This window comes from Mustela erminea, chromosome 17 (assembly GCF_009829155.1).
Source record: "Mustela erminea isolate mMusErm1 chromosome 17, mMusErm1.Pri, whole genome shotgun sequence".
NCBI lineage: Eukaryota > Metazoa > Chordata > Mammalia > Carnivora > Mustelidae > Mustela > Mustela erminea.
The window spans coordinates 9657889-9683700 of NC_045630.1; the positions used below are offsets into that span (position 1 = coordinate 9657889).

General features: G+C 45.2%; 1 protein-coding gene across 2 annotated transcripts in view; it reads left to right on the forward strand.

Annotated features, from left to right (window-relative positions):
- The first annotated feature begins 1281 nt into the window (after positions 1 to 1281).
- The window catches only part of DESI2 (desumoylating isopeptidase 2), a 40532-nt gene continuing 16001 nt past the window's right edge, over positions 1282 to 25812 (forward strand). Inside the window, exon 1 of one of the 2 annotated variants that reach the window (XM_032317455.1) lies at positions 1282 to 1499. In XM_032317455.1, the coding sequence (XP_032173346.1) occupies positions 1458 to 1499 (42 nt within the window). In that variant the 5' untranslated portion in view covers positions 1282 to 1457. The other variant, XM_032317456.1, reaches the window with a different exon arrangement.

Consider the following 25812-nt stretch of genomic DNA (forward strand, 5'->3'; position numbering starts at 1 on the left):
GAATCCTGTTTCCCTAGCATATTTGTTTTTCCCTATTCTACACCTCTCTCTCCAAATTCCCTATATCCCTCGCCCTGCCTCTGGCTCTCCAGTGATCGTCTTGCCTCTTATATGCTGCAAAAAATCAAAGCAAATCAGGAGAGAACATCTTCATTCCCCCAACCCAACTGCCTGAATGTTAGCTTTGCTATTCCCCTTTGAGGGGATATTTGTCCAGACGGATATTTGCCATTCAAATCTGTTTAAACCAAACCTCGTCCCCAAGACCTTCCAGCTGCAGCTAATCTAAGATTACGGTCAATCACTTCATCCTATTCTGATTCTCCGCAAAGCACTTATCACCCGTATTTGTCCTTCCTCCTCCTGTGGACGGTATTCCCCAGGGCCTGCAACACCGCCAGGCACACGGCAGGCACACGACAAATATTTGTTGAATAAATGGAAAAGCAACTACTGTGTCCTAGGGTTATGCCCATCTGTGAGTACTGCACTCTCTTCCCCTGTCGACAAGATAGTTTCATAAAAGATTTCATATTCAGTAGTAACAGGATCGGAGGCACATTGTGCCCCTCCCCCCACACCCCCCTCCACCCAGCCCCAGCAACCTGTCTTCCTCTATTTCCCCACCGTTCCACGTGCAAGGAAAAAAAAAAAAGCAGCACAGAGGGCTTGGAAAACAGGGTTGTCACTATGGTCTTTTGCCACATTCAGCTGGCTTCCCCGGGCTCAATGCGACGGAAACCAACAGTGGCACCGACGAAAAAGGGTTGAAGGTAGAGGACTTCACCTGCCGCCAAGGGCGCACCGCAGAGGACCGGCGCGGATCCCAAGCACTGCATGCTGGGAGCTGTAGTCTCCTGGGGAGGCCTGGTGCGGTAAGGAGCGGGAGGTGGGGGTGGGGGGCCGGGGGAGGGGTGGCTCGCGGCATGCTGGGAGCCGTAGTCGTGGAGACTCGGCCTCTGCGCTTCCAGCCGCGAGCTGGGGAGTGAGGAAGGAGGAGGGGGGGGGGTCCTCACTGCATGCCGGGAATTGTAGTATTTCTAGGTCCCCGCTCCTGCAGCGTGAGAGGCGCCATTTTAGGTCCCGAGGTGCGGCCGCGCGGAGCCAGAGCGCAGGCGGGCTCAGCCCCGGCGCCGGGCCGGCCCCGCCCCCGGGGCGCCTGGCGCCCGCCCCCCGCCCCGCTCAGGCCCCGCCTTTCCCCACGTGTCCGCTGCCGAGGGGAGGTGCCTGAGCCGGAGCGGGCCCGCCAGCGGTCCGGCCCCGTCGGCGCAGAGGGTCCTGTCGGCGGCGCCCGGGAGCGGCCCGGGTCCCCGATGCTCCCGCGCCGGCTGCCGCGGGCCGGGCTGTGCGCGTAGTGCCCGGCTCCGGCCCCCTGAAGTGCCCGCGGGGGTGGGAGCGGCCTCGGCCCCGCGGAGACGGAGCGGCTGGAGGACGAGGCGGCGGCCGCGGGGAGGAGGATGGGGGCTAACCAGTTAGTGGTGCTCAACGTGTACGACATGGTGAGTGCGGCCCAGGCCGGCAGCCTCCGGCCGCTCGGCGCGGGGCTCGGACCCCCGGCCCCCGGCCCCTGCGCTTCCTGCCTCGCGTCTCCGCCTCCAGCTTAGTTCTCGGGGTGGGGGAGGGGAGCGGAGGCTGTTGGGATCCTCGCGCACGTCGGCGGGCGGGCAGCGCTGCCCCGTCCGCCCGAGGGCTCCCGCCCGGGCTCGCGGCGCCTGGAGCCCCGGCGGTGGCCCTTGCGCGGCCCGGAGCCCGCGCCGGGCCCGACCCCCGGGCGGCGGATCGGCGTCCTTCGGGCGAGGCTTCCGTCGGGGGGGTCCGACCGCCCTCTCCTGCCGCCCGGACGCCGGGCCGCCCCGTCCCCGAGCACCTCTTCCTGCCCCGGGTCCTCAGGAACTCCCAAGCCCTTCCAAGTCCCGAAAGTCCCATCTGTCGGTGCCGGTGCTAGAATCTCGTCCAAGGTGAACGGGCGCCAGCACCCCTTTGCCTCCAGGGCAACCTCGTCCACGCGAACGAGGCTCCAGTTGAGCAAGCCCCGCTGAATTCAGTGGGGGTCCTGGTGGGGCTCCTGCGCTGGCCTCTGAAGACCACTCGCCAGGTGATGCAACAGGTACCTGACGTGACCGCAGGAGAGGGAAGCGGAGAGCTTGTGTGTGAGGTCACCTAACTTTGCAGGACGGCCAGCCCACGGAACCGAGTCCCAGGACTGCTTTGTTAGAGTCGCAGCTGAAGTTCCCGGTAGGGGATGGTCGTGGCACTTAAGATGCGAGCTTGGGTTTGTTTGCTTGCGCTTGATGCGTTTTTGCTTTGTGAGAGAGTCGCCTCTGCCTTCGAGGTGCGAAATCTCTTGGCGGAGGAAGAAGTCCTCATCATTTTTGTTGGCTTAAAGAGGCAGAAGAGCCGAAGTGCTAGATGTCAGAAGTCATGGTTCTCACTCGCAGATCTGAACTTTGCATTCCCTGGCACTGCGTCTGCATTTCTAAATTTACCCTGTCACCTCTTGGGTAGAGAGGAGCTCCCCGTGCCCTAATCTGGGAATTATGTCAGGATGGGCTAGACATTGCTGGGGAATTGAGGTGAGGTCTCCGTTGACGTGGGTTCTGGGTTCGGAGGTGGGTTGACAGGCTGAGGAAAGTGAAACATGCAGAAAAAATTAGAGGCGAACTGGAGGGCCTAGAACAGCAGGGCACTTGGTAAGGTCTTTGGCCTAGGTCACGGGTTAGAAATCATTCTCTAGATGTCAACTTCTTATGGTACTGGATGCCTTTATTGTTCAAGAGTTTTTACTGCCTTTTTACTGTTTCATTGCCTGTCTCCACCCCCGTGATGTGCATTTGGTTTCTTGTTTATTCATGAAGACTATTACAAAATATCTCACAGCATTATTTTCTTTTGAGAGCCCAGTATGTTTTTTTCTTCTGGGTCATTCAACCCCTATATAAATTAGGATTATGCAATGGCCAGAGGGTCATAGACTAAAATCTGAAAGTAGAGGTAGAGAGAAATTTGGCTTGTTAAAATAAAACTGCCAGTGCATTCTTTGGCATGTAATAGGCTTCCTTACACTTAGGGACTCTCTGAATCACAAAAAGCATTGCTAATTGTGGTGACTGTAGGAAAAGCTAGAGATGATATTGGTGTTCCGGGTCCCGGAATGAGGTTATTCACATATTCCTAGTTTACGGGCACACGTAAACCAGTATATTTCAAAGGGAAGAGTGATCTGAAAGATGTTAAAAATATTAACTTGTCTTTTAATAAAGATTGTATTCCTTATATCACTTTTGTAAAGTCGGTACTTACAGAGGAGGCAGGTAGAGAAAGGGGTAAATTAAGCCTGCCCAGATAACTAAAAATAGGATCTAGAATTTCTAGATTGCAGTCTGATTCATTATCTCCTCTACTGAATAATTTCTGTGTTTATTTCTTATCAATTGCTTTTTCCTGGCAATAGGAGGAGAAGGAGCATATGCGTGTCTATCAGCGTGGTAAATAATTGAATTATTAGACTTCTAACAAACTTGCCCTTGCATGTTCTCTGGACAGCTTTCAGGCTGTGGCTGTTTCGTGTCACTAATTCAGCAGCCTGCAATTATTATGACCTTGGAGAAGTCACAAAAATGATTGAATTATCCTTTTTCCTTTGAGGAATTGGCGACTCTCATAGAGGAGGTACAACAGTAGTAACAATTCGGAACAAAGTAGCATGATTTTGATCATGGAATGGCAGAAGAGGGTGTGAAGGAGGAGACCACATGTGGGCTGTAGAATTAGGGATTGCGGAGGGGCACCAGGACCTCTCCAGGCAGAGAACAGTCCGCAGGAACAGTGGCGGGAGGAGAGCGCAGGTGAGACTGGGAAACAGCTGGTCCCTGTAACAGTGTAGCCTGCGTGAAAGAGACAAAACGGACAGTCTGATTAGAACTTGATTCATTTGGGCCTGGGACAAGGACTGAGCGGGAGCTGGTCTCTGAACCAGGGGAACCATCTAAAGTTTTCATGGTAGGGAGCAGGGTGATCAGAGTTAGTTTTTGAATGAAGACCAGTGTGTTGAGGTAGAAGATCGTGTCTTTTAAACTGCTCTTTCTCAAGTTGTCTTGGTTTTGAAACGGTTCTGCTTGATATCAAGGTCAAATCTCTTTTATCTTTGATTGTACTGCTCATGCATCATAGGTGCCTTTGATGGGGATCGCTCTTGTCTGTGCAGGCCTCGTCTAGCAGAGTCCATCCAGACTAGACTTTGCAAACATCAAAATCAACCCCTGTTTTTCACTCATAATCAGTTTATAGGGACCCTTTGCCTTGTATCCTTGTGGCTCTCTGGGAGACTGTCACCTGCTCCAGCTCGGACTGCATTTTTCCTGTTCCCTCGATGGGGAATTGCTGATCACTTCTCTTCTTCCAGAACTGCTGCATGTAAGAAAGGAATCGTATCAGGGTCACCTGTATTAACTTCTTCTCGTGGAGGGAAAGGATAATCCTTAAAAGGTTACTTAATCTTACACAGTGCAGCTAAATTATTGCTTGCTGCTTTCTCAGTGATTATGTTCCTCTTTGTACTTTGGGGTAATCTGCAGCCAATAAAACATGGCCTGGGTTATTTCCGGGTCCTGGAATGAGGTTATTCACATGTTCGTAGTTTACGGGCACACGTAAAGCTGGTGATTCAGCTGAGGGTCAGGTGCTGGGCCAGTGTCTGGTGTAGACTCTCTCCCACGAGGGCTTCATTTGCCAGAGACCCCGAATTTGTGCCATTTCGGATCATCTTGGCCACTAATGAATTTTTACAAAACACCAACATGTGGTAGCACGATAATACTTGTAGATTCATTCAGTAAGCTGCTTTCTTCCTATTTTCAAATAGCATCTGTACATCTTCAGAGCCTTAGCACTAAGACTTTTCAAATAAGGAAGTTTGGGTCCATATTTCTTTTGACCATCCCGCTTCGGTCTGAGTCCTCCAAGAGCACGTGAGGGCATATGCGTGTGACCTGACTTCGCATGCATCTGTGCGTCTAATTCAGACTTTTTAAATGAGTTCCAGACGCATCTACATACACCCTTCACCTAAATCAGCATGCGGCATGCTCCTTCCCTTCCCAGCTCAGACGTCACCCTTTACTCGACCCAACACTGCCCACCCCCAGTCTTGGATTATAATTTTGTCTTGATGACCTTCTGCTTGGTTTCCCAAGCCAGAATGCTGGGAGTAAAACCACTGCTGCTTCTGTATTACGAGCCCATCAGAGTCCAGTCCCCAGGCCCCACCACTGGAAGTCTGGTTGATTCTGCCTGAAAGCAATAGCTTGACCCTCAGTAGCTTAAGCCGGAAGGATACTCCTCTTGACTCCAGAGATAAATGATCCCAGGTTAGTTCAGCAGCTCAGCTGGGGGGCACCAAGGACTGAGACTTTCTACCCTTCGAGCTGCTGTCTGTCCCTTTCCGGTTGGCTTTTGTTCTGGTTTGTCCCCTCCTAGTTGGGAAATGACCATCCCGGCACCAAACAATGTCCTCCAGCAGGGTGTGAAGAAAGAGGCGAGTAGAGCCTTTTTCTCCTTTTCACAGAAAATGCTTTGCCAGAGCCACCCTCCCCTCCTAAGGAATGGTCTGGAATGGGCTCACCTGTGGCTATTGAAGCCGAGAGAGGGGCTAGCTGGCTTTCCTGGCCTGCCTGCTAAGCTGCGGCAAGGAAGGCAGGGAGTTGGAATGGACGTCAGCTGGAAGCCTGTGATGTCTGTCACATATTTTACCTTCTGAGTATTCCTTAAATTGGGGACCTTATGCTCATTTCCACTGTTGCATCTTAAGTTCGGGTCCTGGTTATCTCTGTTCATATAATAGCCTTCTCCCGGTTGCGGTCTCTGGTCTTCATGTGAATCTCTTTCCTCTTCTGTTCCCAAAGCGATCTCCTGATATGTGAATGATTGTGCCATTCCTCGGCTTCACATTCACCTGCGAGGTAGAGGCTAATGCCCCTTATGATGTGACCCCTACCTGACTATTAGGGGCCGACCTCCTACTGGTCCCCCACTGGTTCCCTCCCCAGCATAGATGCTTTATGCTCACGTGATGGGATTGTTCAGTTACGTGAATGGGCTGTACTCTAGTAGTTCATGCCGCAGTATCTTTACTCCTGCTGGGCTCACCTGGAATGTTCTGTCCAGCGGCCACCTCCCGCTCCTCCTGCCTGTAGCTTAGCCCACAGTCAGCAGACTTGAGTGAACTCCTGTGCCCTCTTTGTACTTTGCACATACCTTCCAACGGATGTGTTCTAGTTCCCTGCTTCCCGCTAGGCCATCTTCCTTGACAGCAGTGTCTAGAACAGGATCTGTCGTGAGAACGTGTTCCATAAACATTGACCACGTGCATGGGATTTCCAGGAGGCGCTTTTATTAGGAATGGCGCCCGTACTGAGAAATGGCTCAGAAAGGCCTTCAGATATCCCTTCTCTTTGGGCCCGATACCTATCTGAGCATCTGTCCCCCTACTTTTACTTAATGTATTTCTAGATTTTAGCTTTTGATCAAACGAGGCGGGTGGGGATCACGGGAAGGGGTGGGAAAAACATCAGATATTCTTCTTCGACATAGTTTTCTATTGTTTTAAACACTGTGGGCCTAGACTGAGGAAGTGGGTGTTAATCGGGTTATTTTGTGAGGTGGGGGGTGTGGCACCCCATGAGAGGCCCTGCTCGCCTCCGTATTCTTCCTGCACTGCCGCCTGCGGACACTGCTTGACGCAGTGACGGTCATTTGACAACTAAGAGGGACAAACCAAGAACAAGGAGTCCCTCCTTGAAACATAATCTTTCTGAAAACATTGTCAGAATCTTAACGTGGAGTCACCGGTTAACGGGAGCGCGTTCTCATTTCCTCGGAGCTGACATTCCTCTGCTGCCTCAGCCGGCTTGACCCGGGACCCGGGAGTCCGAGTCCCGCCGAGGGAACGACAGCCCTAAGTCTGCCCCCCACATTACCCGTGGCATTCTCCTTTCTTTGTCCCCATTTAGTAGAGATGAGAAAAGAATTCAGTCTCTCTAGGTGTTTGTTTTCTATTGCTGCAGTAACAAATTGCCAAGATTTTAGCAGTTTAAAACAGGGTACATGGGGTGTGCCTTGTGTGGTCACAAGGGCGGGTGGGCCCAGCGGCTCCTCTGCTCGGGCTCTCTCAAGCCTGAGATCCCTGAAGTGGCCGGCAGCGGCGCGGTGCCGGGGGCAGACCCACCACCAGGCCCATCCAGAGGGTTGCCAGAACTGAGTTGCCTGTGGTCGTAGGGTCGCGGGCCCCGTCCTCGCCGGCTTCAGCAGGGAGCCCTTCTCCGCTGCTTAAAGCCTCTTGCCTGCCTGGTCTTCAAACCAGCAGCGGTGCCTGGAGTCCGCCTCTCAGCTCCCATGTCTCTGACTTCCCTTCTGCTGCGTCTCTTGTACCTCCATCCAGAGACTTCTCCGCTTCTAATAGCTCGTGTCATTAAAGGGGACCCATGAGGATATGCCACCTGTCTTCAGGTGTCTCTGGCTTACACGTCTGCAAAGACCCTTTGCCATGATTCACAGTGACCGATTCACAAGTTCTGGGAACGAGGGTGTAGACCCCCCGCAGAGTCATTTTCCGTATCACACCATCTAGGAACGGTATTCTGGAAACCCAGAAATACCTTTTAGCAGTCCTTGGACTTGGCATGGAATGAGTATTAACTCACTAACTTCAAGTGGAAGACTTGAAGTATTCAAAAAATAAAGCGTGGAGGGGTGCCCAACTGGCCCAGTCAGAGGAGCGTGCGACTACTTGGACTTGGGATCAAGAGTTCGAGCCCCGTGTGGGGTGTAGGAATTACTTAAATAAGTAGAGTTTAAAAATAAAGCATGGAAACCTTTTGTGAGTGGCATGTTGGTGACTGCAGACCCTTCAAACCGTGCTGGTGTTTGGTCTGTCCGCCCTGACGTCACATCTGTGCTCAAGTTCACAGAATAGAATTCAGCGAAACTTGTAAATTAAATACTATTAAATACCAAGGAGAGCCGGCTATTGTAGGTGAATTCTTCCATTAAATAGATGTTCTTTTAAAACAGGACATACCTTTACTTTTCATTTGTTGACTGATTTCTACAAGATTGTTTACATTCCAAAGCAGCAATTTCATTCCAAGTCTCACCCAGTTGGTGAATAGAGTGTAAAGGGAGGAAGGCCAAAATAAATCATCGTAAACTGTAAGAAAGGCAGAAAAATAATAGAGGGAGATGAGACACATGAAAATAACTTGTAAGTTTCAATTAATCTGAAATGGACATGGGTATATGACTGTGACCGGCCTCCCAAAACAATAACTTAAAAACTGATTGACCCCCCCCCCCATCGTTTGAAATAAAAGTCTTTGCTCACTAAATTAGGATGGCATCCTTGTCATAACACTAAATTCTTGCCTGTACAGAATTGGTGAGTCTCTCGTTCCTACACTATTTTTATTATAATTTCATGGCATATCTTTGTATATGGCTGGGCCAGTTTCCTTTCATTCTTTTACCCAAGTTTTTATTAGCTGTTACTCATTTCCTTTTCTAGGCTTTCTGAAAAATCCCATACATTGTCACTTTGTTGTTGCTGTTGTTTTAATTGTGTTAAAATACACCTAGAAGTTACCGCCTTGGCCGCTGATGGCCGTATAGTTCAGTAGCGCACATTCTCAGTGCTCTGCAGCCAGTCTCCAGGGCGTGTGCATCCTGCGAAACCTGAAAACTCTGTATTCATTAAACACCCCCCCCCACCTCCGTTACCACCATTCTACTTTGTGTCTGTGAATTTGGCTAGATACATCGAAGAAGGGAAACCCGGGAGTCCTCCTCTCTTCATAGCTGACTTACTTCCCTTCGCGTAGTTTCCCCAAGGTTTATCCGTGTTGTAGCACGTGCCGGTGTTCCCTTCCTTTTCACGGCTGAATGATGTTTCGCTGTTTGCATGTGTACCCACCCCGTTGTTTATCCGTTCATGTGTCAGCGGACATCGGAGTTGCTCCCACCTTTTGGTGAATGGGAGTCATCGTGCTGTGCACGTAAGTGTGCAAAGATCTGTCACATCCCTGCTTTCAGTTCTTGTGGATGTATGCCCCACAGTCTGTAGACTGTTCTTGTTGCTTTAATCGGAATCACACTGGTTCTTGAGCAGTTTAAAGTAACTTGGGAAGAACTGACATCTTTCCTGTTTCCATGTTCTTTTCTTCCCCAATGACGAAAATGGGTTTGTTTGGGTTTTTCTCGCTCTTTGAAATTTTTTTTTTTTTTTTTTTTAAAGATTTTATTTATTTATTTGACAGAGAGAAATCACAAGTAGATGGAGAGGCAGGCAGAGAGAGAGAGAGAGGGAAGCAGGCTCCCTGCTGAGCAGAGAGCCCGATGCGGGACTCGATCCCAGGACCCTGAGATCATGACCTGAGCCGAAGGCAGCGGCTTAACCCACTGAGCCACCCAGGCGCCCTCTTTGAAATTTTTAATCCAGAAAATGCAAATAGTTAATATATGCAAATCGCTAAATAGGTTCATTCCAAGCCCATCTATGTGAGCCATCTATTAACAGAATAAACCGAAAAAGTAAGTAAAATATTCTAGATCATTTCCCCATAAACATCTTTGCCACAGACATCTTTGCTGCCAACATTTCTGCCACAAAAGTAATTGACTGTAAGGCAATTTGCAAAAAAAAAAAAAAAAAATCACAAAATATAAAAGAGGTACTTTCATTTGAAAGGACATAATCGTGAAAAATGAGCAACAAAATTAAAGGACTTTATTGCAAAATACAACATATTTGAATGCATTTAAAATGCGTGTAGACTCATGGCAATATTGTGCAAACAACTGATTTGATCTTGTGGATTGTACCAGGCACTTGTCTTCGAAGTCTTTAGTTTGTAGCAGTACACTACACTTCTCTTTTCTTTCCTTTTTTATCTTTTCTCTTTTCTTTTCTTTTTTCTTTTCTCCTTTCTTTTCTCTTCTTGGCCTGTTGATTCATCTTACTCAGCATCACAATTTTGCTTCTTTCACTAAAGTTTCTTCCTGCATTAAGAGAGATATCAGTTGCCAGATACCGGGATGCACGTGTGGAACTGAGCTTTACGTGGCATTGTGCAAGCCTTCTGCACTGCTGGGTTTTTGTCTTGGCGTGTTGTCACGTGTTCATTGACAGACATTCCAAAGTTCTCGGGGAAGCATGGAAGACCGCCAGTGCTGTGATGCGTTTGTGACTGAGCTTTGTTAGCACGGTAACTGCGATGTTCTCATGTGCTAGCACAGTACAGTATGCAGTCTGGCTTTACACTCTGTACTTCACACTTCCAGTAGGTTCCATCACCGTATTTTTTATCAAGTCGATATATATAGTTGTTACCAGCCACTATTTGAAGAGCGCCACGTCTACGTGTCAGTGTAGAGATCGCTAGCTAAGATTTATCAAACCTAAAAATAGGAGCTTTGTTAATGGAGAAATAATTGACAACTAGCTTCGGTACATTAACCCTGCCCAGGGCACGCCATGCGTCCTTGGAGAAATGAAGCCAGACTGTCATCCAGTTATTTTATCTTCCATGGCCAAGATGCATGTAGCAAAACTACGAGACATGAGTGAAAAATAATACGGTATATTAAGTGGCATTAGGGCTAAACAGGAAAATAAACAGAGGGAGGGGTAGGAGAGTGTAGGTGAGGATGGTGTCGTCTAATTTCTACTCCAGTTTCCAATAGAGTGGTCCAGAAAGACCTCACCAAGAAGACATTCCGGAAATGTGAAGGGGTACACCACGTGGCTGTGTAGGGAGAGAATGTTCCAGGCAGAGGGTGTGCAAGTACAAAGGGTAATAAGTCAGGCCACGTGCCTCCTAAGTAAATCATACAGCAAGAAGTAAGAGAGATTTTGAGGGGAATTTCTGATGTTCTTAGGTTCATGAGGACCATTGAAAATAGAGCAGTTGATACCAAAGAAAGAGCACCCCGAGATGAGGATAGTTTCCACAGAGCTGAAGAGCAACATTGCCTTATTGAAAACTACCACAGGATATTGAAAACTAAGGAGAAAATAGCAAGATTAAGAAAATCTGTGAGAACTCTGAGTAGAAGGGTCAATGTTAGGCTCTAAAAGGATCGAGTGCCAGGCAGAACTTGCTAAAAGTTAGGAACATTCGTGGAATTTGAGAAACAAAACAGGTGAACACAGGGGAAGGGAAGGAAAAATAAGAGAAAGCAGGAAGACAAACTCTTAAGAGACTCTTCACCCTAGGAAACAAACAGCGTTGCTGGAGGGAAGGTGGTGAGGGGACAGGGTAACTGGGTGGTGGGCATTAAGGAGGGCACTTGATGGAAGGAGCATTGGGTGTTCTTTGCAACTAATAAATCACTAAACTCTACCCCTAAAACTGATAATACACGGATGATAACTAAATTGAATGTAAATTTAAAAAAAAAAATTTTAAGTCAGCAAAAGGAACATTCGACCAAAGCCTGGCTTAACTTTTAAATGTTAAGGATAAAGTAGAAGGTCCTACAAATACACACAGGCAAAAAAGTTACTCCAGTAACTTTTGTCCAGTGGAAAAAATGAAGCTAACTTTTTTTCATGACACCAAAGTCTAAATAAAATGGAGCCTTATCTACAGAGGGAAAGGGCAAACATTTCTGTCTGAATGCTGTGGCTTCGTAAGTTGTCACTCGTGCAAAAGGACCTAGAGAGTATCAGGCACCTTTTGGGAAGCTGAAAATGACTCAGACCTTGAGAATGGCTGAAAGAAAAGCCCATGGGCTCCACTTCTCATTTAGCACTGCTATCTCCTATTTTATATATATGTGTATGTGTATATAAAATATAACGTATAATATATAATTATATTATCTATAATGCTATGTATGGTTCCAGTGCCAGTGTCCAGAGTTGCTCTTCACAGAGAACACGATGTTAAGAGGATTGAGTCCCAGATTATATTGCCCAAATCTTTGGTGAGAGGGAGGAGGTAAGTCAGCAGAGGCAGTTGGTCTGGGTTGGTATTGGAAGATTGTATGTGTACAGTTTTTTTCATATAAACGTAAGTATTGTTGGGATAAAGTTACATCTAGAGGCAAAACAGCAGAAAGAACACAGTTCATACAGTGTAAGAAAGAAAATAAAGAGAAAAATGTTGAATGAAGACAAGTAGGACCAAATACAGAGATCATGAAATGACGTAAATACAGTAATCCCCCTTGTAAGTTTCTTAAGCATATTTGCCTTCCAGAAATTTCAAATCCCATGGGGTCAAAACTGTTGTTGTTTAGGACCTTTCTGGTTTCTGTCAGCCCTGGAGAGGCTTTCCCTGGTCTAAAATTACAGAAATAGGCGTTCCACTTTCCCAAGTGGAAAGCCAATTATTCCAACACTGTTGACTGAATGATCCGTGGTTCCCTATGCTAACTGGAGGCACATACCACAGTCATCCTAAACTAAGATATCATGGATCTAGGAATCTAACTTCTTGACTTTCTGGGCTAGCTGTGTATTTAGCTACCTCTTCCTGCCCTGTTACCAGATGTGTAACTGCAGTATTCCAGCACGTTTTGATATTGGTGAGGGAAGACTCTCTTTCTCTCTTTTGGAATTCTATGTTTCTCACATGTTAATTTTTCAAGTAAAATTTAAAATCAGTTTGTCAAAAAAAACTCACTGAAATTTTAAGTGCAATGACATTAAATTCACGAATGGTAAATGGGGTTAGCAATGCTAACCCCAGGTGTTAGAATATCAAGTCGTCCCATAATAAAAGGACTAAGCTTGAGTGATTACAACATGCGAGCCCTTGCCCCATATTATTATCCCTTTTTCAGATGATGACACAGGTTTACCTGAAGAACCTGCTCAGAATCACGCCGTAAGTGGTGGCGCACAGTCTGGAACCACGAGCTCTGACAGTGAAGTCTGTGCCCTTCACCACCACGTTGTATTTCTCCTCCTCCTCCCATCCCTGGAAGGTGCTGTTTCTCTATTAATTTGTCCTAATCTCACCGCCTCTCCCACCCCTCTGCCAGACTGACTTCCACTCTGTGCTTTCTGGAACTCATGAGTGGGCAGTAGGAAAAAAAAAAAATCCCCTATATCTGTGATTATTTCTGGGATGGTTAATTTTATGTGTCAACTTGACGAGGCCAAGCTAGTCCCCAGGTTTTAGTCAAACATTAGTCTAGATGTTGCTGTGAAGGCATCTTTCAGATGCGATTAGCATTTTTAAAAAGTTTTTATTTAAATTCTAGTTAGTTAACATATAGTATAATATTGATTTCAGGAGTAGAATTTAGTGATTCATCACTTACATGTGACACCCAGTGCTAATCACCACAGATGCCCTCCTTAGTCCCCATCACCCATTAGTCCATCGCCCCCCCATCGCCCCTCCAGCAACCCTCAGTTTGTTCTCTGTAGCTAAGAGTCTCTTCATTTAAGTCAGTAGACTTTGAATAAAGCAGATTATCTTCCATGTTGTGAATGGGCCTCATCCAATCAGTTGAAGACCCCAAGAAAATACTGAGGTCCCCTAAGAAGGAAGGAATCCGGCCTCCAGAGGAGCTGCCACATCAACTCTCCCTGGGTCTCCAACCTGCCAGCTGGCCCTGCCAACTTTATGCTTGGCACCCCCCAAAGTCGTTTGAGCCGGTGCCTTAAAATAATCACTCCCTTACTACATCCTCATCTGAGTTAGATTCTGTAGTCTGCCATCATGGTGTGCTCCGCCCTACCTCCTGTGCGCTGGGTGGGAGTCACCACCATCCACCAGAGGTCAGACCTCCCACTGTGCTAGATCGCAGCCCTGCACTGCACTCTGGTGCAAGGACTTCTCGCTCCGAAATTGGCCTTCCAGTTGGTATATGTGCGTATGCTGCAATAGGTACCTGTTGTCCTCTTGGAGCTGAGTAGAGTTCCTTCCGCATTATCCCTACTGGCCATCCACCATTGTGTACCATGCCCTCCAGCCCGAGGGTGTCTTTTTAATCAACTTCTTTAGAAGTGTGCCACTTTCAGAAGGCTGGCAAGGAAGCAAGCCGGAGCTGTGGGGTGTGAGGCCCCTTCATCCATTCCAGTTGCTCTCTTCTGTGGGTATAAACAGGAATTCAGCAGTACACCTGTTGAAGTTCCTTACTCTGCCATGAGCTTGAGGGCAGAGACAGGGTCTTACTCTTTATTCCCAGAACTTGGTACTTTGTAATGGCTTTTAAAAGTTGTGTTGGGTTCCCCTTAGGACCTGTCATCCTGAAACGGTTCCTTTCTCCACTGTGTCATCTCGCTCGCAGCTGCTGCTCCCCTCGAGGGACCTGCTGCTCTGCAGTCCTGACGGACCTCCCTAGCCTGTCAGGTGGCACATGAGAGCCCCAGACACCTGCACTGGTTCGAAACAAGAGTATCGATGTGACAAAGAGCCACGATTGAGGCTTGGGACAGCCAGCCCTCCCTGGTCAGGCCTGCCATCTGCCTGTCGTCTGGAATCTGTTTTCCTAAGTAGTGTGTGCAGTTCTTTGTCTTTGTGGCGCAGTCTGGAATTAGCCTGCATGAATTTGCATCCCGCCTCCTGCTTTTTAACTGTGTGACCTAGGAAAGTTTCCTGCTAAACAGAGGGTTCCTTGCTGGAACGGAAATCAGAGGGTATCAAGTCTGTAGGGTTGTACGATCTTGAGGCAACTTAAATGAAATGCACAGAATGGGACGTGGCCCATGATAAGCTCTAGAAAGTGTTAGCAGTGTATTAGTGTAGTTGTTGCCAGATTATGGGAGCAAAATGAGCTGTCTGTATGCTTTGCACCTTTGCATGCGACACCTGAGTAACCCGATCTGTGGCGTTTCCTCAGTGGATCAACAGGAGTGTTCTTCTTCAGGGAACAAAGTGCCACCCAAGCTGAGGCATTAGAAGCAGGCTGTTGGATGTTTGACATTTGCTCCAAAATCTCCATCGTAGTGTGTGCGTGACACTTGGGTTAATTACATAAAGCCTTTTCTCCCCCCTTGAATGTTGGCGTTGACAGCTGGTCTATAGCCTTTCGACCAGATGAACTTAGGGGAACTATTTCTAAGCCTTTAAACATTGATGGAAATTGTGAAAATAAACAACTCGGCCTGAGACTGGTTTGTGTACCAGAGCCTAGTTATCATTTCTAGCTCATTGTCCAGCAAAAAGTTAAAGGAACCACCAGATAAAGAATTTTACACGTTAGCTGTTTCCTCCGGTTCTCAGTATAATCTGTCGCACGTACTCTTGTTTCCTAAACGGTATAAAAAGAGTGGTCCACTCGGAGTACGGTTGCAGTGCTCGTTTCCGAAAGGACTGTATCTTCTAGATTTCTCCCCCTCCTTTCAGATGTGAAGGACAGTTCCCAGAATAGTTCTCTACGTTACTAAATTAGCGACCGGGTGGACACATTATAGGGCATTTAGGCAAAGACTGGGTCTGTGGTGGTGCCTGAGGTGTCACTGTAACTTCACTCTTAAGGAAAAATGATGACTTAGTAGTCATGGTCTCCATCTTACTGTGAGGTTGTTCAGGAAGCTTCAAGATCGTGTAAAGAAAAGCAAGAGCATGTGAGACTCTCTGCTGGAGGTAGAGCCCTGTGTTCGGAAAACGGTAGGTGGAAACTGTGAAACCCGCGCTCCGTTTGCATTTCAGCCCCTCGTCATGTGACTGTGGCCAAGTGGCTTGCCAGAACGTCCCTAAAGTAGTTTATGTATTTTACATGCACTCTTGTCATTATGGAAGACAGAGTAAGTGGAAGTATGTTATAGGGTAACATTCAAAAAGTGAGTTTTTAATTTACTATATATATACATATTTCTGTTTAAACACTAAGCTGTGACTGTTTTCATTCTTACTGAGTTCCCTACGGACAAGGACTGTGAGTTAATCATCCTTGTATCCCCGGCGCCCAGCAGTCCCTGCCGCACAGGAGGGGTGCCCGCATGTTACTAAATCAGACTTGTCTGACTCGCTTTATTTATAGCTTTGCTGTAAGCAAAGATTTTAAATGAGATTTAAACTGAGGTGCAGTTTAGGGGGGACCCTTCTAGAGCGGTGGTTCTCAATTTTATCCTGGACCCACTCAGAAATACATTTTACGTAATGCAATTATACACGGGTAACGGAGACCAAATGTTCAGGAAACAACCTTGCTCTGGATCATGTCCTCTGATTAGTTCTGTTCCATTATATTTCATTCATTTTTTTCATCCATTATATTTCAATCATATATATCATGCATAAGGCTGGTAACAACATCCCGAAAAAATTTTGGGATCCTCTAACAGGTTGCAGCCTACAGTTGAAGACACCTGTCGAGAACTCAAGCTCCGTGAGAGCAAGAACTTCAGGTTTGCTTCTTCATTGCCAGTGCTTGACACGTAGTAGGTGTTCAATAAACATTGCTTGAGTGCGTAAAAGAATGGAGGTGCTCTTTTCCATGGGCCACAGTTAAAAAGCAGTAAAAGGAGAACATGGTAAACTCCTTGCTGCAATGCTTCGATTCATCAAGCTTTTGAGTGGTCTGCTAGGTCCTAGGCAGCACGAAGGATCCAGAATTCAAGAAGGCTCAGTTTCAGGCCTCGTTCAGTTTAGAGCCCAGTCTAGGGGGATGGTCAGGTAGACGTAAGCCATACAAGAAGTTTTCAGATTTTACTGAAATATCTGACACCAGCCATAGGTACAAACAAAGCTAAGGCCGGATAGGGAGGTTTTACCAAGAACTTGGTTTTCTGCTGCAGATGTGGTATCAGGAACCAGTACCTCGCCCATCGATTTTTCAGCAGAAGAGTCTAACTGTAGGTTCTGTAAAATAGGTTTAGTCTGAAATACATTCAAAGGGCATTTGGTTCGCCAGCAATTTGACTTTTAAAAATCAATTCTCCTTTATGGGTGCCTGGGTGTCTTAGTGGGTTAAAGCCTCTGCCTTCCACTCAGGTCATGATCTCAGGGTCCTGGGATCGAGCCCCGCATCTCTGCTCAGCAGGAAGCCTGCTTCCCTCCCACACCCCTGCCTGCCTCTCTGCCAACTTGTGATCTCCGTCTGTCAAATAAATAAAATCTTTAAAAAAAAAAAATCAATTCTCCTTTAAATAACTTACTAGTTCAGTGATCCTGTGTCTAGTTTGTGGTGGGTCCTAAAATGGGGTCCTTTGAGAAGCACGATGATGTGTTTTCAAAATTGGAGGAGGAAACCTTAACTTTGTACGAAATACAGAACACTGCGTTTTCTTTGGTTTTCCATTATCGCACACGTGTTTAGGTGTGTGTACTCACCCTCGGGAGCCCGGGGCAGTGCTTAGGAGCTTTTGAGTCTCGAAGGACAGTCCTTAGGAAGTCCAGCCGTGGGCTCACCTTAAAATTTATCAAAACTGGGACTCGGGAATAAAAGAGGGTGAACAGTTATGCAGAAACACATGTGAACTGGGACCGTCCCAGGCAATCGGGAAGCACCCGTGCCTGAACTTTAGTGCACATGTGTATGTTTGATCACATTGTCTCAAAAAGGGAATAAACTTGACAGCACGTTTACAAACCTTGAAACACTATTAACTAAAAAATACTGGCAAACCTTTTGTAATCAGGAGAGAGCATTTCCAGAGATTGCAGCTTAATACCCAACGTTATCAACAACATACACATAATGTATAATGAAAATGTTTTTGTTAATATAAAGTTTTGTCGTTCCCCCCCCCAAGACCTACAAAGTGAGTGATGTGCTTATTTTAGATATTATTCTCTCGTAATGAAAAGATCGGACATTTTCTTAAAAACAGTAATAGAGTAGAGTCTCCGTGTGGTGCCATCTTTCTTACAGGCTCAACACAAATTAACAGATAGCCCCGGATGCATATGGATTCATCTGGAGAAGATACTAGACTGTCTCCGCTCGTTTAGTGAGTTTTTATTGACTCTGTGTTACGATTAGCTCGATGCCAAGGCTCTATAGATAGCATTTTAATATGATTTACTATTAAATAGCATTTGCTGTAAAATTATCTGGGACTCAACCCAGTGGTGCCAAAAAGACCTCCTGAGCTGATTCTACAGTGTGAACCCCGAGGACAGTTTTCCGCGAGTCTGCCCTCTAGTAATTACCCCACAGCCTCCACTGCTCACCGTTTATTTTTAATTTTTAACTCCGTAATTGAAATGCCTTGACTTTTCCCTAAGCACCTTTTTGTGGGAAGTAAGTAAAAGACATTTGCTTTAATCCATATGAACACTGGCTCTAGGATTTTTAGGGGAAATGGTCACACTTCATACTGAGATCGGTTTAAGGGAGTCAGGCCCAGGACCTAAGTGGTTATATTAAGTGTTTTAAGTTCCAGACTAGAAAGATTGCATTTATTGTCATTGCTGCTTTCAAACAGGAAATTTAAAATTTTATTAAGTTGATAAGACAAATCACTGACTGAAATGAAGTTTGATGGAAGTTCTCAACCAGAAGAATAATGTAGCATTTTAATATAGGACTATAATATCCCGCAGTGAAGTCACTTCTGTAAACACTGCTTTAAAGTAATAAATGGAAATACCGAGGCCAGTTTTTTTGCATTAAGGAAAAATCGAGTTTGAAAGTAATTATAGTTTATTTATGCCTTTGTTGCCTTCCCACATATTTCAAGATAATTTTTCTCTGAAGTGTGTTCTTTTACTTTATGTTAATGCTTAAAATGCTTTGAAAAGCCTTGTGAACTCGAGTGGCAGGGTTTGGTGTCAAAAGAGGTTAAGTGTGGGTTAGTGATCCTTCCCTGTTTACTGAGGAAGTGCAAGGCCTTAAGGTCCTTGTGCCACAGTCAGCTCCGCAGCGCCTTGCTCTGGCTCGAGCAGCTGTCGTCCCGCTGCCTCGCTGAACAGAGACCTTTTACTCAAATCGGTGCTTCTCAAGAGCATAAATAATTGCTTGTCAGAGTCTTAAAGTAGAATCCAATTAATTCTGCCATTGTTTGCCATTCAGTTTAATGAGTCACTGCTCTTGATCATTTGACATCAACTTCCAGAGAATTAAAAGAGAGCTAGAGCTAACCTGCTTATTTACATGTGCATTCCCGCTATGGGAAACAGAAGTATTAGGGAAGGATCGTGTCGGTCGGTAAATGTATGTGTTTGCTACTCCTAACGCGGCTACCACGGGCCATACAAGTGTTCTAAGTCTGTATATATTCGTTAATTCTGAAATAGTCCCCTGGGGTAGAGGCTGTGTTTCATCCCCATATCATAATGGGGTTATGCAGGTTGTGCCGCTGGCAAAGAGTGAAGCCGGAAGTCGAACCCATGCTGGCTCCAGGATCTGAGTTGGAATCAGACACTTTCTGAGACCGATCGGGTTCCTTAAGCAGGCGTGTGTGCATGTATAAGAAGAAACCGAGGCAAAGTGCTCCAGGCCCCCGACCCTCCGTCCACTGTCTTGTCCTCTGTAATTGACGGGCTCTAGCTCCGGTGAGTTGTCATACTTGGATCAGCCTTTTTTTATCGGAGCCATGATCTCGGGAGGAAAGTTGAATATAATAGAAGCCAGATCCTTGTGATCTAACCCGGAACAGAGGAACACTGTGGGCTTCCCTGTTAGACGTCGAGAGAAAGAGCCTTGGAGTAAGCGGACCTCATGACAGCCTCTTACACATGATTTAGGTGGGCAGTTCCGCAGCCGGGTCGTGGTGACTCTGCTGTTGGGTCGTGGTTTGAGAGCGGATTTTGTGGTAGCGCCCGGCAGGTTTACTGTTTTCCTTCAGTATGTTAGGAAGGACTTGAGAGCAATCAAACAGTAAGTTCACTTCTCAAATGCAGACATCCGACTTCTCCTGGAAGCCTCTGAGGGACTCCCTTTCTCAGCACGGGGTAAACTTGGATATCCGGGCACCTGCAGTGGACCTGCCCCTGAGGTTCCGTGTCACACAGCCTGGTCTCTGGTGGCCGGCCCTGGTGTCATGCCCTAGAGCTCTAGGAGCCACAGTTCTCTAACTAACCCCCGGATTGCTAGTCGACCTCTTAGGCTTGCGCCAAGCTCCAGGAATGGGAGCGGGCTGCTCCAGCTCAAGCGAAAGGCCTTGGGGTAACACTGTTCTGCATTATCGCGTTTCCCCCAAGTGTGTCATTGTAGACTCTGGCATCTGCTACTGTTCAGACAACAAAATCAGCGAAGACGTTATCCAGCAACAATTCACAGAAGTCGCACTACCATCCAGTCTCGTCTAATTCGGCAGCTTGTTCTGTTTGTTTGTTTTGCGTGCGTGCGTGTTCTTGGCTGGGATTTCATGTTGCAGATTTAGATTTTTCTTTCTCTTAGAAGAGTCCGTGTTTTACGGCGTTCTGCAAAAGCAGGAATTCCCACAGTGGCTCGAGAAGCCCTGTTGAGCTTTGTAGGGAGGTTTTCACTGCGGAGATGCCACGTGAAATGTGTCCACGGCAGTAAATACTTTCCCAAAGTAAAGCCAAGGAATAGCAAGCGTTGGAGAAGCGCTGAGAAGCACTACCATTAATTTCAACCACCTTGAGCTCGGAAGGGATGGCCGTTAAACCAGCGGGGAAGTCTGACAACTGAGACCATTCAGTAAAAGGCTTAGCTTCTCCAGAGGGTGGTGTTTGTTTCCAGTTACCTGATCGAATCCCCACTTAAAACAGGCACCGTTCCTGCTGTCTGCAAAGCCTGGGCGGGACTTTGAGGCCAAAAGACTCCTGGAGGCACGCTGACCTTGAATTAAGCGCCCCGCTTCCACCAGCAGCCTGGCCAGTTTTTCAAGATCGAGCCTTTCAGGCGTGTGCTCTAATAATAGAGCAAGGAAGCCCGAACAGGAGCAGAAACATTTGGAGGGCGTCTCTCTCTATGACCGGTGTTCCCTGGAAGGCTTTACCATCTTTTCTTCTGAATTCATTCAGGGGGAAAAAAAAAAAATCACACCAAAGGAAAAAACATCGAATCTACTTCATAGCGTAAATTCTGAAAATTTTGGCAGCAGCGCGCTGCTCTTCATATGTTCATTCTGGTAGCTGACCAGAATACATCTGTTTAGAGTTGGTTTTTTCTGTTCTTGATGTGTTATTTGTTTATAGCCTGGTTTCTACATGTTTTAGAAAGCAGCTGTCTGGACTTAGGAATGCAGTCTGTAATTTGAGAAGTAACCCATTTAAAGGTTTTTGACTGGGGATAAGAGTTCAAGAACGAATTGGACCATCTTTTCTGTTATTATAAAATGTTTTAAGGTCACTAATATATTTTTAAATGGTGTTTGCTTGTTTGTTTGTTTGTTTTGGTCAATTTCCCACATTCATAATTGTTTGTTTTCTTTCACTCCTAGTAAAGTTTATATTAGACCATTTGTAAGACTAAGAACAGGGAAATGGGAACTTTTTTCCTCATGAATTTCTTGGTTTTCATTTTGTTAATATAGGGAAAACTTCCCTATAATGCCATCTTTCCTTCCCTCCCCTCCCAAGAAGCTAAGTGTGTATTGTATTTAAAGGAAAACTTATCCTTGGGGGACACGTTATTTATAGAATCGTTTGCGTTTAAGTTTGCCAACTGTAAAATAATAGGCTTTCTGCCATTTGACACAAGTTAGTACACCCTTTATTTCTATTCCTAGCCTTTTTAAAACGGGTTTTTAATCCACATCCCATACAGTTCACCCTGTGCACAATTCAGTGGACATGTGGACTCATGTGTTCTTTACTCTGAGAAACTATTTACTACTGTGGACACATTTCCACATGTGTTCACTGAGTTCTACAACCATCATATCAGACCATGTTAGAAATTTGTCTTCACCCTAAAAAAGAAACCCCATCCTGTTAGCAATCACTTCCATTTCCCTGCAAACCTCCCCTTTGTAGATAACCACTAATAATACTGTTTTTTAAATTTACCTATTCTAGGCATTTCTTGGAAACGAAATCCTACAGTAGGTGGTTTTTTCTGACCCAGCATAATGCTTTCAAGGGCTCTTCGTGTCATTGCATGCGTCAGTGCTCCATTCCTTTTGTCGAGAAATATTACATTGTAGAAACACTACACCCTGTTCACTCATCAGTTGACGGACATTTAAGGTGTTCCCATTGGTTGGCTATTAGAAATAATACTGCTGGGAAGGTTTTAATCATTTTCAGATGCAGAGCTATATTCTTTTGTTCAATTTATCCCTAAATATTTTTTTGATGTAACTATAAATGGAATTTTCTTTTTTTTATTTTTAATTTTTTTATTAACATATAATGTATTATTAGCCCCAGGGGTACAGGTCTGTGAATCGCCAGGTTTACACACTTCACAGCACTCATCATAGCACATACCTTTCCAGTATAAATGGAATTTTCTTAATTTCATCTCTATATTGTTCATTGCTGGTATAGAGAAATGCAGTTGATGTTTTATGTATCATCCTGTACCCTGCAGTCTTGCTGAACTTGTTTATTAGTTTTTAATAGGTCATTAGTGGACTTCCAGTAATTTTCTATATGCAGGAGTACACCATCTGCAAGTAGAGATCATTTTACTTCTTCTTTTCCAATCTGGGTGTCTTTTGTTTCTTTTTCTTCTCTAATTGACTGGGCTGGAAATTCCAGGACAGGATCTTTGGAAGGGGCAAGAGCAGACATCGTTGTCTTGTTCCTGATCCGAAAGGGAAAGAAGGCATTGTATCTTTCACCATTAAGTATGACTTTACACTTGATCTTAGCCAAAAGGCCAAACTGTGGGTTTTCACAGATGCCCTTTATCAGACTGAGGAAGTTTCCTTATATTCCTAGTCTGTGGAGTGTTTATATCATGAAAGAGTGTTGGATTTTGTCAAGTGCTTGTTTGCATCTAAGGAGATGATCCTGTGGATCTTGTCCTTTATTGTGTTGGTATGGTATATTACCAATATGGTATATTACATGAATTGATTTTTTTGAATATTAAACCTAACTTCCATTCCTGGAATAGCCTCACTTGCTTTTTCTGTGTTGCTGGATTCAATTTTCTAGTATTTTGTTGAGGATTTTTGAGTCCAAATTCCTAAGAGATGTTGGTCTGTAGTTTTCTTATGATGTCTGTCTGGTTTTGGTGTCACATTATTGGGAAATGTTCCCTTCTGTCTTTTGGAGTAGTTTGTGAAGAATTGGTACTGGTTATTTAAATATTTGGTGGAAGGGCACCTGGGTGGCTCAGTCAGTTAAGCATGACTCTTAATTTCAGCTCCAGTCATGATCTCAGGGTTGTGGGATCCAGCCCCGCATCGGGCTCTGCGCTTGGTGGGGAGTCTGCTTCTCTCTCTCTTTCTCTCTCTCTCTCCCCGCTCCCACCCCCTACTCCCGCCTCTCTTCCCTCTCATGCATGCACTCTCTCTCCCTCTAAAACAAATAATATTTTAAAAATTAAATGTTGGGTGGAATTCACCAAAATCATTTGGTCACAGTCTTTTATTTGTGGGTGGTTTAAATTACTAATCTGTTCTCTTTCATTCTCATTGATAATAGATCAATTCAGATTTTTTATTTCTTCTTGAGTCAGTTCTGGCAGTTTGTGTCTTTTCAAGAATTTGTTCATTCCGTCTATTATCTAATATTGGTATATGGTTGTTCGTAGCATTTCTTATAATCCTTTTTTTTTTCTGTAAGGTCCATAAAGCTGTCTGTTCATAGATTTATAACTAATAAATAGTTACCTTAATCTCACAAAGAAATTAACTCTAAATTTGGGGGCTTTCTAGGGGTGGAAAATACAAAGAAATGTGATCATCAGAGGACTGTTGAGCCCTTCGTTGTTACCGCTAACAGTGAATATGTAGCATCACCATTGATTCCTGCCTGGCTCAGAATATTAAGACAAAACCTTTGCTGGGGGGAAAAAATGATGTTAGGAGAGGTAGGCTTCTGCTGTCTAATACTACCCAAAGGAATCTCTCTGGGTAAAGATAGCCTTTCCTTAGCAACTTCTAAGTTTCCTAAAACCTTGAACAAAACATTTGACCTGATTGTCCAACTTTGCATCCAAGGGTAGAAGTAGATGCTGGAGCTTGAAAAGCTCCCGAGTATTCATTTTTCACTGTAGTACGTCAGCACTTCACGAGAAATCTTATATAGATCAGGTCTTATTATAGTGAATTCCAAAGGACCAGCCAAATTTCTGGATAGTACATTTCTCTCTCGTTTTTAAGTTTCTCTAATTTTACAGATTTTCCTTCTCAAAAAATGTGTCACAACATACCCTTTCTTTTTTAGAATGTAAAATCTTGAATACAGGGAGATTTCAGACTCTAAAGTAGTAGCATACATACCCAGGCGACTGAAAGGAGTTCTAAGCATGGGAGAGATCATGATCTTTATTCGTGGAAGGGCAGAAAAGAAAAGATTCCTGAGTTCAGGATCCCCACTCTGGCGAATGCGTCTCCATTGTCACCCTGGCCAGAAGTCACTGCTTATGTATGATTTTTAGTTTCCTGAAAACCTTTCTGTCTCCTGAGAAAACATTTAGAGTCCCATTATAGAAATTTATTATAAAAGCACTTTTGGAAAACTAGTGTGCAACTAAAAGATAAATTGTTAAAATTAAGTGCTATTAGACATTAAATGGAGAAAAATGCTCAGTTTACTAAGAGTTTAAAACCATTTGATTATTGCAGACAAACCATTTTGGATGATTTTCTTTTTGGAAAAGATGGATTCTTTTTGGAAAACGTTCTATATTTTGGTAGAGAAGCTCACACTATAGAAAGAGAAAAGGTCACCTTTAAATGAGAGCTGTCTGCGTTCGGAACAAAAGCTGTCGGTGCTGTTGTTAAGGAAATCAGCAGTATACAGACCAAATTATTGGTTGCAAACAGTATAAACAATGGAATTTTTCAAACGGAAAAGACGGTTTAAGTCGAAGAGAAGTTGGCTGCCAAGGAAACCACTGATTGGAAGGAAACTAGCAAAATTTTTATGCAGACTAGCCTGATCACCTTGTGGGATTTTTTGCTTCCTCTTCTGAGGAGGGAGAGCAAGTAGGAGGATAGCAAGCAACAGGGAAAATCAGCTCTTCTGCTGTAAGGAGACGAGAACTAGATCATTCTCCTCAGTTCCCCCTAACTTTTTATTTTGAAAATGTTTATGACTTCAAAAACAAAACAAAACAAAAACTTGGGACGCTTGGGTGGCTCAGTCAGTTAAGCAGCTGCCTTGGGCTCAGCTCGTGCTCCACTGGGACCCACTCCTGCATCGGGCTCCCTGCTCAGCGGGGGGGTCTGCTTCTCCTGCCGGCTCTACCTGCAGCTCCCCCGCTTCTGCTGTCTCTGAAATAAATAAAAATAAATAAAATCTTAAAAAAAAAAAAACTTGAAAGAAGAGTACAATGTGTATACTCTTCCCCTAGATTCACCAGTTTTTTAACTATACTTGCTTTCTCGTACCCTATCCTACGCACACAGTCACTTTCACACCCATGCAGAAAATAAGTCACAAATGTTATAGCATTTCAGCTCTAAATACTTCAACATGTATTTCCTAATAAGACATTCTCTGCCTAACCACAGTACTGTTATCACACCCAGGAAATTTTCCATTACTGTTTCCCCTAATAATGTCTTAGGGAGAGGGGGATTTCACCTAAGATATAGTCAAGGTTCCTTCATTGCATTTAGTTGTCATAATTTTTTTCATCTTCTTTAAAGAATAGCCACCCTTCTTTTGACTTTTATGTCACTATTTCTTTAAGAGACCAGGTTACTTTTCTTATAGAAAGCCCCACAGTCCAGTTACTGATTTTTTTTTTCTTATGATTATATCCTATTAAACATATCTGACAAAACTAACAAAGGAAATGTTGTGGCCTTTCTGTTTTATCACA